The 14,242-nt window shown below is 40.4% G+C and overlaps 1 protein-coding gene across 11 annotated transcripts in view; it reads left to right on the forward strand.

Annotated features, from left to right (window-relative positions):
* Window positions 1-13,731, forward strand: part of KLHL13 (kelch like family member 13) — a 91,473-nt gene extending 77,742 nt beyond the window's left edge. For 10 of the 11 annotated variants that reach the window (XM_075106837.1, XM_075106842.1, XM_075106840.1 and 7 more), the window contains 2 exons: window positions 4,915-5,028; window positions 7,035-8,590. In XM_075106837.1, the coding sequence (XP_074962938.1) occupies window positions 4,915-5,028; window positions 7,035-7,522 (602 nt within the window). In that variant the 3' untranslated portion in view covers window positions 7,523-8,590. Of the gene's footprint in view, window positions 1-4,914; window positions 5,029-7,034; window positions 8,591-8,829 lie in introns of those variants that run through there. The other variant, XM_075106848.1, reaches the window with a different exon arrangement.
* Window positions 13,732-14,242: the final 511 nt, after the last annotated feature.

The following is a 14,242-nucleotide window of genomic DNA, read 5'->3' on the forward strand; positions in this document are numbered from 1 at the left end:
GCAGCGCTCTGGCATGAGGAGGAGACCAGCCTGGAGAAGGCAGGCGTACAAAAGGCAAGACTTTTTGGAAAAGGAGACAAAAGGAAAACCAGGTGTGGCTCACAGGGATACATGCGAAGCGGAGCTCAGCGGCCGTTTCCCGCCGTGCTGTTGTGCAGAGCACTGGATGCTTTTTTCTCTTCTTGGACAAGTAGATTTTTGTATTTGTTTTTTGAAGGGGTTCAGTTGTAGTGCATGACGATGATGGCAGGAGTTTGCCTTTAAGTATCAGAAAACTTGTGCAGTTAGGTACTTTCTGGATCCTTCAGGCTCTGCTGTTGATAGGCTTGAGTGGAGTTTGAGATTTTTATTTACAGGCTTTCCCGAGCACTTTAGGGGATGTTGGGTTGTGACTAAACCACAGATTTGTTGATACCTTTGTCATTATGCTGCAATAAAGACAGAAAGAGAAGACTTCTAGTCCAGGGCAGGACAGTTATGTGATTTTCTGGCCCCCTGCCCAAGAAGTAGGAAGGCATTTATTTTCCAGCTGCCCTTTATGATGCTTAACTCTCAATTTAAACAACTCCTTGTTTATGTAAAAACTTCTCTTGTGAGTCTGTATAATACATATATTTAAGATGTTGCTGGTTAAGAAGAAGAATATGCATCACTACCCAGTTGGGGTGTTTGCTGTCTGTGTAGTACTGTGAATATCAAACCCAAGTGTGGACTGGAGGACCCCTTGCACAGGAGCTTATTTTGAAGTGGCTCCTTGCTATGCTAGGGACTAAATTACTCGGGGTTCTGTTTAATTTAACCAAGTCAGCTTTGAGTTCTACAGAAGCAAGATGTATTATAGCAATAATGTAACAAAATGAAGATCCTGGATTTTGGGACATCACACACAGTTGCCAAGTGCTGCTGCAATAAACATCAAGACACATTCGAAGCTACTGACAGAGAAGTGGTAAATATCTCTGTACTCCTCAAACGGCATCACAGATGGCACTATAAAATGAGTGCAGGCTGAGCACCCCTTGGGACTGCCAAAGCTTTGTGTCTTTTTGAGATTGCTTAATTCTGTTAAAATGAGGCCTGTCTTCCCTGGATTATGGTAATGAACAGATCAGAAGTTCCACTGTTAAACATAAATAAGGCCTGATTTGAATCATTCATGCTGTTGGGAGAATGAATCCATCAGTCTCACACTATATAGGATATACATGTAGCTTCAATAAAGCAGCAGTTCTTTTGAGTGTTTTGTGAGTGATGCTCTGTCTGGAGATGACGTATAGAACACCCTGATGCCTCTTTTGAAATAACAGGTACCCTTAAGAGCTGAAGTTGTGAATATTTTCTTTCCTTTTCAGTGCAGAGGGAGATCTTATTGAGAGAGAGAAGTGGAATGACCTTGCAAGGAAACAGGGAAATAACTATGCAGAACAACCTCACTGAACAGTGGGGTTTTTTCAACTGGGAAATAATTAGCTTTGTTTTAGAGCATGGTAGATTTGAGATCTGAGTTGGAATCACTTGGCTGAAATACTGTCAAACAGTACTTTAGTTTTACTGGTGATATTTGGGAGAATTTTGAAGTGACATCAGAAAGTGAGGGATCTTTGACTCAACAGCATCCTTTCTCAGATAACTAATGTCTGACGTGGTGATCGTGGTGGCACTAATGTATACCAATCTCCACGTGTTTTGTCTTCTCTTGCTAAAGTGATCTTTTGGCTGTGGTTTCTCTCTTACATGCAGAAGTGCAGAGTGAGATAAACAGTTGTCCAGCATTGAATGTCATGTTAATCGGTTACTGCTGGCTTTGCAGTTGCTTTGCACATACACTGTTCTTCCTGTCCTTATAGTGTATCAGAAATTTAAGTTCCTCACCTCAGCAGAGAGTGGAAGCGCTATGGGAAAGAGGATGCCTTTGTGAAAGCAAGAAGAATGATGATTTTGGTGCAGCACAGCAGCAAACAGCAGGTCCGAAGGGTCTGCTGTCAGGGTAGAACTGGGACAGCTATAATTACTTGCATGTCAAGTCTGGCTTTCTCTGTTCTTGAAATTTCTGCACATCTTTGTTTTCTTCTGATTGCTAAATAGAGCAGAGTAGAAGGGAGCTTTCCTCTTTAGAAAAGAATATTGGAGTGGATGAATACGTTTATACAAGAAAGAGCACGGGTTTATTTGAGGATTGGGCAAACGCTGCGTGTGGTGCCAAGATGGCAGTACACGGAAATACAACTCATAGATTTAATTTTAGGTGTGCTTTGTGGAATCAGTTCTTTGTGCCTATACCTTTATCTGGGCAAGAGGCTGTCTCCAGCATTCACTGGCTTTATGGCTATGTAAGTCCTTGACAGATATCCAAAGTCTACAGGATATCAAATGGGAAAAATACCAACATTTTTAAAGAAGATATTTTTGACTTTAAAAAATTAAGCCTGACGTTAAAAATTTTCATGGTAGAAGAATTGCCTTGAATACCTTTTTGTATGTTTGTTTATGCAGACTTTTATCTCTCTGTACATGTGTGTAATGTGAAAGGCAGCTCGAGGCTCTCCTCGGATGTCTGACGTAGGAAACGCGGTACAAGAAGGCTAGGTTGCAGGAGTGTTTAGCGAAGGACTGATCTCTTAAACTTGAACTTCTCCATCCTGGGCAGGTTTTTTTAAATCACAAGTTTGGCATGTCAACAGTAGTGTACAGACACACTTGGCTTCAGCTACTTCGCATCAGTTTATTTTTTGTCTCTCTTACGAAGCCCTGAGGTGGCTGGCTTAACTGGGACTCCATGTGCAAGTCACTCCTATAAAACCAGAAGCATTTCAGCCTTCCATTACTATTTTTAAATAGTTTCAAGAATATGAAATTAATCACTTCATACCTGTGAATTGATGTACATAATTTGTTCTGAAACAGGAATTTAGCGTGTTTTTGCCTTATATCATTAACTTAATATTCTGGACCAGCACTTTTCTGCATTTCTTAAATTAAAATTTCGGCTCCTGGGTGGGGAAAAGCTGAAGAAAATGCAGTGTGCTGTAACAATTTAGCAATTCTTATGTGCCATATAGATTTTTTTGTATTTTTTATTTCTAACCTTAGATGATGCTGGACAGGTGGTCAAACAGTATTCCCGAGACTGAAACTGGAAGCTTCTATTTTGAGTGTGTCTACTTGAGATACTAATTGCATGGAATTACGAAACGTCCTGTTTTGCAGCAGCAAGGAGGTTGTGCATTTTACAGCAGCTAAAAGATAATTCAGAAGATCACAGCAATGTGGTCTTTGCTAAATTTTTACGTGACTAGGGATTTTTTTGATGGTAGTCTAAGACCATAGCTATACCTTACTCTTCCAAAATGCTCTGAAGGATATTTTTTTTTTTTTTAATAAGACAGATTTGGAGTTAGGGTGAGGTACCTTGTAGTCACTGTATGGCTGTTACCGATGGATGTACTTTACTGACCTGACCAGTACTGCTAATTCTGCAGGCTTATACTAACAATAACTAGTTTCTGCCTTTAAAATGGCAAGTTTCCCAGCTTCTAGATTTTTTTCAGCTTCTAGTCTCTTTCAGTTGATGTGTAATCCTGGACTGTAAGTCACCATAGAGCTGGCTCAGATTTTTTTACCATTGGTTGAATAAAAAGCTTGTTCTAGAGCAAGTGAAATGCCACTTTCAGAGACAGATTCGATTTTGTATGTGTAATTCATAAACATCTCTTCAGAGATTAAGCAGTGTATAACAAGCATTAGAATCTGATTCTTAATTTTAATTATTTAGAATTAGATTTAATTTGTCTTTAAGATAACACATTTATTGATAATTGCTTTGTGCATCGTAAGGTCACTATATTAACAGGGTTTTTCAGAATCTCTTGCCCCCGTGGTCATATTGTACTATCGAAGCTGCTAATCTCTACAGCTTCCTCAGCTCCATCATTAAATCCGTTTTCTATTTCCATTCTCTGTGCTTGCTGAGTCGCCCTTTTCCTGCAACCCCACATCTCTTCCATCCCACTTCGAAGAGAGGATTCCTTCTCAGAAATGCTTTCTGCAAGGACGTCTGGTCTCCAGGTTTCTTTAACTTAGTATTAACCTGCGATTTCTGATTTCACAAATCCTTTAGTAATTCTAACATTCTAGTTCACAGAAAGCTGCACAGGTGGAGCTGTATATCGACACAGGCACTACTTCTCTCCACGCGAGATTCAATGATTTTTCTCTTGTATTTTTTTTGAAGCTTGGCTTGTGTAAACTCTTTGAACTAATGACTTACATATGCTGTGCTGTATGTTGGTGTGCAAGTACTTAGTAAAACACTGCAAAACAATAGGGAATCAGTAAACAGTTGCTGCCCCCTTTTGAGGGTATAGGGCCAGTTCAGTGCTAAATGCCAAGAAGGAAATCTAGCCTGATTTTCTGCATGGGTGGGATGTTGCTGAAGACGTGGGTCTGTTCTGGTTGCCGGATGTATTGATCCTCTCTTTGAGATAAGTTTGAAGTTTTATTCCCTATCTCACTACAGCAGACACTGAAGGGAGTTATACAAGAGGAAAGGGCAGAAAAGCTGAATTCACCCAGCTTCATTGCCATCTTCTCTGGTGTCCCACAGCTGTACCTCTGGCAGGGTTCATGAGCTGGGGCAGGTTGTGTGTCAATCAGGAATGGGAATGAGGCAAGTGGAAGGCAAGAATACAAGAGGGTTTTTTCTTCCTTTTTGTTCCTCTGGGATGAAGCTTGAGGTTTTTCTGTATTGTCTCTTGACATAATGCTCAATAATTCCCTTGACACTTTCTCAGCTGAACCATGTTTCTCATTGATACTTCCTCTGTTTATGAATATATTACTGCCACTGTGACTGTACTCCAAACCAAACTGCCATGCTAGCTTCAACGTTTTTGTACTCTCATTTGTTTTAAACAGCCACTGTGGAATGTTACAATCCCAGAATGAATGAATGGAGCTATGTCGCAAAAATGAATGAACCCCACTATGGTCATGCTGGAACCGTGTATGGGGGATTAATGTATATTTCAGGTAAATAATTCCGATGATCATATAATTTGTATGAAACGATTACTTATCTGACTTTTTCTATTTCAGTTGGAGACAACAAAAATTAATCTCTGGTTGCAGTAGGTTTGCCATGGTATAAGTGTAATGCAATTTCATATGAAGCCAGTCAAATAGCATATATACTGCAGAGTCTGAGAAAACTATTTTAGATAATATTATCCATTTATATAGTAAATGACAGCTCTGAATTCCAAAGCAGTTAGTCACTTCAACTGTCAGAATACATTTTTCTGTGGCAACACCACTTGTATGCATTTATATAGCAATAACCATTAAACACATCCCCTTTGATACGTTTTGGAAACCGCTGCAAATTTTAATACTTTAAAGAACAACATCTGCCTTCATTGAGCTAATAAAAAGGGATAAGTTTTCATGTTAATGACAATATACAAACGATGCCTGTACTTTCATTTGTGATACACTCAGTCCTATATGTCACCGAGGTTATAGTTTCATTCCATTTTTTCCACAAACTGGGGGAAATGGGTTTCCTGAAAATCTGAAACAAATTTTTAAAGAAGATTCAGTCTGTCACTGATCCCTACAGAGATCAGACCTATTGTGTTTTCTTACTGCGACTTTCAGCTTAGCTCTTGGATGATATCCCTTAAATTCAGAGCAGGAGGTGGGACAAAGTTGCTTAGCTGTAAAGAACTGGCAGGGAGATGCCCTGGACTGGATTGGGTGTTTTGAATCAGGGGGTCTTTGGCAGTAGACTAGTAGGGATTTGTTTGAACATTTACCATAAGGTACAGCTTCTTATTTTGCTGTGAGCAAGTCCATTAAGCTAGCTTCTAATCATTGTCCTGCTATTTGTACTTTTTTTGCCCATTTTGCTTGTTTTACTGCAGGTGACGTGTATATATGCTCTCTCCTGTGTCTTTTCATGTAGATGCTGTGTATTTCCCACAGATTTTCCATTTCTTCCTGTCCTCTCAGATATCCCCGTGAGTCTAGACACTTTTGGGGTTCAAAACGTGAAGATTGGTTCCTTTGCCATTAAAGCCTCTTCTCTCTGACACTCTCCTAAGCACTGCCACTACTATGGCTGTCACTAAGTGTCAGGACCAGACAGTCCTATTTTTTTCTGTGTTTAATTCTTACTGTCCGACTGAAGAATTAAGTACTTCCTTGCAGAACTGCAGACACCATGCCACCTCTGTCCGCTAGTAATCCAAGCATGATAATTCAGTGTTGAATGGTTAGATCAGCAGGAGGTTGTTCAGTAGCAGTGTGTTCTCTGCATATTTTTTAGCACCTTAAATATAGTTGCATTATGATCTTAAACCATAGCCAATAAGCCTACCGTGTCCAAAATTGGCGTGACTGCTTTCTGGCCTGCCTAGTGACCTTGCAGAAAGGTGGCACATCTCATCCACTGATGGGAAATTGTCCTGTGATTTCCCCTGAAGCCTCCAAGTGCTTTTGCAGGGAACCGTGAAGGTGGTAAATACAGAGACCCATAGGCATCTATTAACAGAGAAGAATATTTGAAATCTGTGTCCTCTCTCTCTTCAGTTCAAGTTGATGGAAAAAGTTTTCTGAAGAAAATTCTGCTCTGTGATAGGACCACTTAAAACACAATAGCATAGTATCAAAATTTGAAAGGGAAATGGAGTCCTCTTTTCTTGATGGTGAGAAGCAAAACTAGCAAACTGAACAAATGGAAGCAAAGAAATAATTTTGCCAAAATGAAGCATAGATAACAATTTTTCTTTTAATCTGCCAGTATCATCATATGTAATGAAGTACTGTATGAGACATTACTTCTTTCCATATTCAGAATTACAGGAGCAAGGTACATTAAAAATGCCATTTGATATGGAGCCATTTGATGTGATAGGAATCTAAGTTAACCTGAAAAAGTTTAAGGGAAGGCTGAATTTCTTCACAGAAATGTATGATTCTGCTATTTATTTATTGCTAGGAGGAACGCTGCTCTAACGTGTGCTTTATTTCTCTAGGGGGAATTACCCATGATACTTTCCAAAAGGAACTTATGTGTTTTGACCCTGACACAGACAAATGGACTCAGAAAGCTCCGATGACAACAGTCAGAGGTCTGCATTGCATGTGTACTGTAGGAGACAAGCTATATGTTATTGGTGGAAATCACTTTAGAGGAACGAGTGATTATGATGATGTTCTAAGCTGTGAATATTACTCACCAACTCTAGACCAGTGGACTCCAATTGCTGCCATGTTACGTGGGCAAAGTGATGTTGGGGTTGCTGTCTTTGAAAATAAAATCTATGTTGTTGGAGGATATTCTTGGAATAATCGGTGTATGGTGGAAATAGTTCAGAAATATGATCCAGAAAAAGATGAGTGGCATAAAGTATTTGACCTTCCAGAATCACTTGGAGGCATTCGAGCCTGCACTCTTACTGTTTTCCCACCGGAGGACAATACAGGGTCACCGTCTAGAGAATCTCCTCTTTCAGCACCTTAGAAACATCCCTTGACTTATGATGTTGTAGTAACACCTTTGCACTGCATCATGGAGTCTGTTATTTTTCTTCAGTAGTTTCTGTTAGGCTTAGCCTACAGCATTTCGTACAATTACTGGAAAAAAAAAAGACTTTGACATTATTCGTGCTGTTTGTTTGGCCTAGAATGTTTGTCAAGTGGTTAACAAAAACCAGATGTACTCACCCAAGCCAAATGTTTAACAAATGAGAAGATATTGTCTATGAAATGTATGAACTAGGTACGTTGTTAATGTTGTGTATTGGGTGTGAGGTACCTTATAGCTTACATTTGGAAGCCCAGTGAGTCAAATGTGAAGGCTTTGTATTGAACACATTCTTTCACTAAATTGCATAATTGAAATTTTTTTCCCTTTCGTTTTTGACTGCAGATTACAAGGGGAGGTAGACCACATCAATGTGAACTATGACAGAAGGTTGCCAAGGGGCCTGAGCTACCTCCCTCTTTTCACAGAGTATTTTTGACATATCTGTTTACCCACCAGACTTTGTGGGTCCTTTCAGAGCATATGAAGTTTCTTAGGCAGAGGGGAGAAATAAAATAATTTTAAAATACTAGCACTGTACAGGAAGTGGACCTTGAGAGGCCGGGAGTTTTTTTATACCGTGTATCAAGTGTTTTTCCTCAGTTGGCTGAGTGACACTTCAAACAAAAGATTTAAAATGTCTGGGTTTTTTAATTTGGTGTTTTCAGGAACTGGCTCCCGCTTGCATGGGAGCACACACTATTAACAAACGGGAATTCAGTGCAGCTGTATATTCTGTTGTACGCCTGTACTGAATAGAGGTAGATAAGGGCTAGAAATATTAACTTAAGCCACTAAATTTGACCAAATCGTTCCATCAGATCAAATTTAATCTAACTTTTCTCCTTCGCTGTTGGGATAACTTGCATCATGTGTCCTCTGTATAGTCTCAGTAAACAAGGTTATTTAGCACAAAGTGCAGCTTCAGCGAGAGAGCTGCTTTTGCTCAGTGAACTTGGACTACCACATTTTACGTAATTTTATTCAATAAAACTTTTAAATGCAGTTATTCAGTCTAAGCTACCTCATTAATGTATTTGGTTTTCTTCCTCTGCCTCACTGTCTCCAGGATACGCGTTACGTATATCTGTGTGGGTAGATTAATTTGCTAGGAAACCAATGCAGAAGTGATCGGGAATGGGTGTTTTTGACCTACTTTTAAGAAATTGTTTTGGCCTGATGTGTTCATTTTATTGTTAAGAACTGACAAAAGAACAAACGGTCTTAATTTTTTTTCCTTGGAGAACTACCGCTTATGCATGCGGCCGGGCGCATTTACGGAAACCTTGATCTGCTCCAAAATACAGTGCACTGCTGAGAAGTTGCAGCTCTGAGTGCGTAGAGAAGGCGAATACCATCGTATTTGTTCTGAACTTCCCATCGTACGTTGCAAGTGGTTTTGCTAATGAACACAGTCAGAGGGGCATCATCTGGGGAAAATTGTTTACATCTGTTAGCTGATTTTCTTGTGCTAGCTATTACCATTAATCATGTAAAGTTTAATGGACTTCTGTTGGGAGTATGCTGTTTGTATTTTGTCCCTGCTTGATGCATCAAGCAGCAGTATTACTATGGTGTCAATTTTGGAAGTACTGATATTTATTCTTTATGCATTTTACTAGTAATGATCACTACCAAAATATATGTGTAAGCTTTAGGTTTTATAATTGTTTTGGTTAAAATCAAAAGCAATTCTTCCTCTTTAAAAAAATAATAATCTTAATTCTGAGTAACTGGGCAGGGTTGTTACAGGTGTTAATAGTGGCACCAGTGAATACTCTTGGAAAGTAGCCAGTCAAGATGAATTGGCTCATCACCTTAAGAATATTCTTCTAATCCTGTGCAAAGCATCAGATAGGAAAATGTTGCTCTGTCATTTAAGTATGTGTCAGTCATCTAAATGTCGCATGCTAGTAATTTTCTTTTCCAGCTCAGAGACCAGATTTTAAAGCCTGCTTGAGTTTAAATCCCCTGAAATTCATATTCCATTTCTATTTTATTAATTAAACTACAAAGTAGTTGAAGTAGTTGCAGCTCCCTTTGGATAACATAAATACATCCTGCTGTCTGTAGGCTGGGGGTGAGGAGGTGCACTGATTAAAAGTGGCTATCTTCACTGGTACTCTCCATGCAGAAGCAGCTTAGGGTGGGTTCTAACCGTTATGCGGCTGTTAGAAGGCAGGATGTCAAATTTTTGTGTCTGAGCCTTGAGAATAGCCCAGGAGCTGGTATATGATTGCAGTGTAGAGACTTAATATTTTTTTAGTGACTCATTATCTATTCTACTTAAAGTGGAAGAATTCTTTTTGAACGTCATTTTGTCATCAGTGTTGGACATAGCAGAGTGGATTAAATGTAGTGCTTCAATCAAATTAATCTTTGAGGTTTTTTCTTATATCCCCCTCTGGATTAGAGTGTTCCTAGTGACATTAGTTAACATCTACTCACCAGAATTGAAAAGCAAACATCAAAGATTTGCCAAGACCTGCAAACAGTTTTCTTCTGTAATGCAGTGTAAAATGACTTAATTCTCATTACATCTGTCTTAACCATAGCATAACAAACCCTCTCCATCTCTGAATCCACAGCTGTAGGTGTACATGTAGATAGAGCAGATATTCAGTCTCCTTTTTCAGTAAGGCTGCTTTTATGAAGAGTAAGTGTCATCGTATCTAGAGCCAGCAGTGTCCAGATGATAAGCAGCCATCTCTTTTTCGTACATCTTGAATGCTTTCATTACTGCAGTTATAGTACCTAAATTAGAAAAGCATCTGGATAAAAAGCAGTTGTTAGATATTTGACCTGAATGCGAACCAGACTACGTGAGTGTGCCGGCCGGGAGAGCCGCTGGAGCTGCCTGCCCTCCCCCAGTGATGGCAGACCCACACTGCAATCTTGGAATTGATTTAGACTTTGCTTTTTTTGGTGCCCAATTAGCAGCAAATGCCAGAAGTCCTCACTTCCATATACAACTCATCAAAAGGCCTGGCTGATATCCCTGCAAAGAAACGCAGCGCTCTGAATGACTCGAGGCATCTGGGATGGCAATTCCCTTGTGCTGTGTTTTGAAATAGGACAAGAACGATGAGGAAGAAAACCTGGAAAACCCAGAATACTTGAAGTTTCTTTGCCCTGTTTACATCAAGGAGCTGGTCGTCTGCAGATGTCCAGTTTTCCATGGTTCCCCTTCCCTTAAAGTCGTGTAAGGTCTGAGAGTCTGGTCCAGGGAAAGCAGTTAATGGCAGGACCCAACCTCTCCTGGGGCATTTGCAGTCTTAGCATTCTTGGGATAATGGAGTTATGAAGGGGTGAGAACTGGAGCAGCAGAAGGCAGCTGACCTGTGGCTCTAGAGTTCCCTTGTGCGGAAGAATCACGGAGTCTTACGGCACAAAAATGAGTTGTGCCATATCAGTGCTACTTGTAAATTGCCCATTTTGTTTCTGAGGAGGGGAATATTCAAGGAGTAGCGTTTTAGTAACAGTCAGAAGCTTAAAGCAATAGTCTGATTCTTCAGTGGAATAATGGAAATCTTGGATTAGGGCAGTTTGCATACAGATAAATAAAATTCTCCCCAAAGGTTTAAAGTCTTAGTCTGATGGACTGGTTGGACATAAAAAATAATTTGATGCCACAGCAATAAGTGCAATACATCTGGAGAGGTTTAAAGCCAAAGATTTGGGGATTATCTGATCTGGAAAGATCGGAGCACTTTTTTTTTTTTTTCTTCAAAGTTCACTCTGCCTACTGGAACTGTTGTTACTCCTTAATTTATACTCCGGCTGGTACGTACCTCACCCTTGCATTGGTGTCTGACTCTGCTGGTTACTAGGTTTTTAATTCTTCCTTTTTGTAGCTGACATCTTTGTTACTACTTCTGCACCTAATTGGAATTGATAAAGCTGAAGCTTTTCTAGTGGAGTGATCCATCAAGGGAGAAAATAGCCCACTGCTGATGTGTAACATAATCTTTAAATGTAATCATAATTCAGCTTGTGCATACTTTGAAATATATAAGTAATTTTAACCTAGTGAAAGGTCTGTGTGTGTGGTGAAGGAGTAACGTGTCCCATTTCCTCCTGCCTTGTACCTTACACGGTGTTTTAGGCTGTGCGTAGTGAGTGGTAGTTACCCAGAGATCTGCAGGGTGACTCACTTTAGGCTTTCCATGCTCTGTCAGTGTTGTGTACTTGCACAGCATATGTAGCTTCTTAGACTTTTTTCCTTTTATATTTTAGTTAAAATGTGAATCGTTTTTTGTGTACAGATATGTTCAGGAAAAAAGTCTTAAAATGCAGAGTTATGTAGACGTTGCTTAATGATGAAGTTTGTGGTCCCATGGGTACTGCAGGACCCATTCAGCTGTGATCACAGTTTTGAGAACAAGCCAGCGAATTAGGATGACTTTACTGACTGGCACTGGCTTGCACGCTCCTGTTGCCAGTCTTTTACACATCAATAAGTGACCTTTTTTTGTCAGTCCTTAGGCTCTATCTTTTGATGTCCAGCACTGTCTGACCAGCTGGTTACCCATTCTGGGGAAAATGTGGTGGGATTTGTTCCGCAAGGTATCTTGGTAAAACAACGCGGCTAGTTTTTGTCAGGAATTCCAGCATCAGTGGTACACAGGAGTCCTGCGGAGTTGCTTAATGACCAGCTGATCTGTAGAAGATGCAGCCCGGATAAGCTGGGAGCAGTGCTACAGCAGTGCGGTTGGCATTCCAGAAGGGATGATTTGGAATGAGGATCGCCTGCTCCTCTGTGTATTGTTTTGGCTCTTGAATGATGGTTTTCCAACCCCCCCCCCCCCATCTTTGGGAGTGTTTGGGTTGGTTACATTTTATTCATAAAATGAGTAAAACCTCTCTAATCTGTAGTGGGAGTGAAAGGTTCAGTTGTTTCTTCTTGAGCTGCATGCTGTCGGGCTAGCCACATATTAATTGAAGTTCTCTATTTGAGGCTCTGTTTCCTAAGCGTTTAGAAGAATTCAGCTTGCAGTGTGGAAAGACCTCAGATGAAAATGTGTTTTGGGCTGGAAAAACATGAAGCTAGAAAAGTTGCAGAGTGAAATTTGAATTCTAGTCAGGAAAAAAGCATATTTTTAGAGTTTGTCGGCATGGTTCAGAGATTCGTTTGGATGTTGAGGTCCCACAGACTGTCTGGAGCACAATTTTTAAATTTATTTATGTATTTAAAACAACTTATAGTTGGCTTAGGTGAACCAGAGCTCAGGTGTTCATACCTGCTTGGACTCTTGGCTGGCCTGTTGCTGTGTGGGCATTAGGTGTTCTCTCTAGACCTCAGCAATCTGCGCTGGCTGGGGTGCGTTACCTCTCCTCATCCATACTGCCTGTTGATAGAGTTCCAAAATAAATCTGAGCCTTAATTCTTATATCTGAAGTACCTGGTGACTCTGGCTGGCTAAAGATCATGTGGAGCTGTGGAATGAGGACTGTGGCTTTGACTTCTAATTTCCTGCCAGCCCTTTGCTACCCTGCAAGCAAATATTCCCAAATCCAGGTAAAATGTGTGTGCAGGAGGCAAATCTCGAAAGGCTGACCTAAAGGTTACCCTGGCATCTAGAGACCAACAGAATCTCCTCATCCTCTTTTCGCGGAGGGTTGTGTACCAGAGCTGCTGAGTCCTCTGGAAGGGGTAGAAATACAGCAACTCTTTGGTTTGCAATACTTCATTCTTGGCCATCGCTTCTGCCCTTTCTTTCTTCTGCGCCTATATGGAAATTGCAGGAGGGAGGGTCAGGGTTTGGTCAGGCTTTGCAGACCTCAGGAGAGAGCAAGCTTGTTTACTGTCGTCTGTCTGCAAAACACTGTGGGGAAAAAGAACTGTAGAAACACTTCAGATTTTAAACATTAACTCCCAGAACAGTATCAATTAATGAAGGAAAACATTAAAATTGCCCCATTATAACATGTGTCCCCCATATCCACTGTTCCAAAACACTTGGCCTCTGTTGGATTAACAGCTCTGCCTTTACCTGCCTTGTTCAACATCATTGTAAAGCAAAACAAAAAGGCTTGGTTTCTTTTCCATTTGTTTTTCATTGCTTGTAACCTTTTCTTAGAAGTGTGGAAATAATTTTCCTTAACATGTTTTATGCACTGAAATAAACAAACCACTGATCACCCGAGTCCCCTCCCCATGTTTCTTACGCAGTGCCTGCCAGTGTCTCTTTCCATATTTTTATCCAAACCTTTGGCAGCTCTCAATAAATATTAAGTCATATAACTCCTGCTAATGGGCCCAGGTTCCTCTGCTGCATCGGTAGGTATGGTAAAGAGGGCTCAATACTTTCCTTAACAATGGAATAAATCTGAAGAAATTATTTCCTTTGGAGAGCAGATCTGCCCTGGATCAGACATTTAAATGCAGATTGGTTTGGCCTGTGCTGTTAACATCAATTTTGAATATTTTATTCTCAGGTTTTTTGCAAATAATGTCTATGTGCCTTTTTTTATAGAGTGTATTCCTTGCTAATAGGTGGGTAGAGCACTGGCTTGTGAGGTTTACTCAACCCTGCCTCTGAGGCCCCCTTTCTGCCCACAAAGGCTCGTTGAGGGGGGTGGATGTTGTCCCAGCTTCAAAGGAACAACCTTGTGTCACTAAAGAACCCGCACCAGGGACAGGAGAACTGAACTTGG

This window comes from Phalacrocorax aristotelis, chromosome 11 (genome assembly GCF_949628215.1).
Source record: "Phalacrocorax aristotelis chromosome 11, bGulAri2.1, whole genome shotgun sequence".
NCBI classification, from domain to species: Eukaryota; Metazoa; Chordata; class Aves; order Suliformes; family Phalacrocoracidae; genus Phalacrocorax; species Phalacrocorax aristotelis.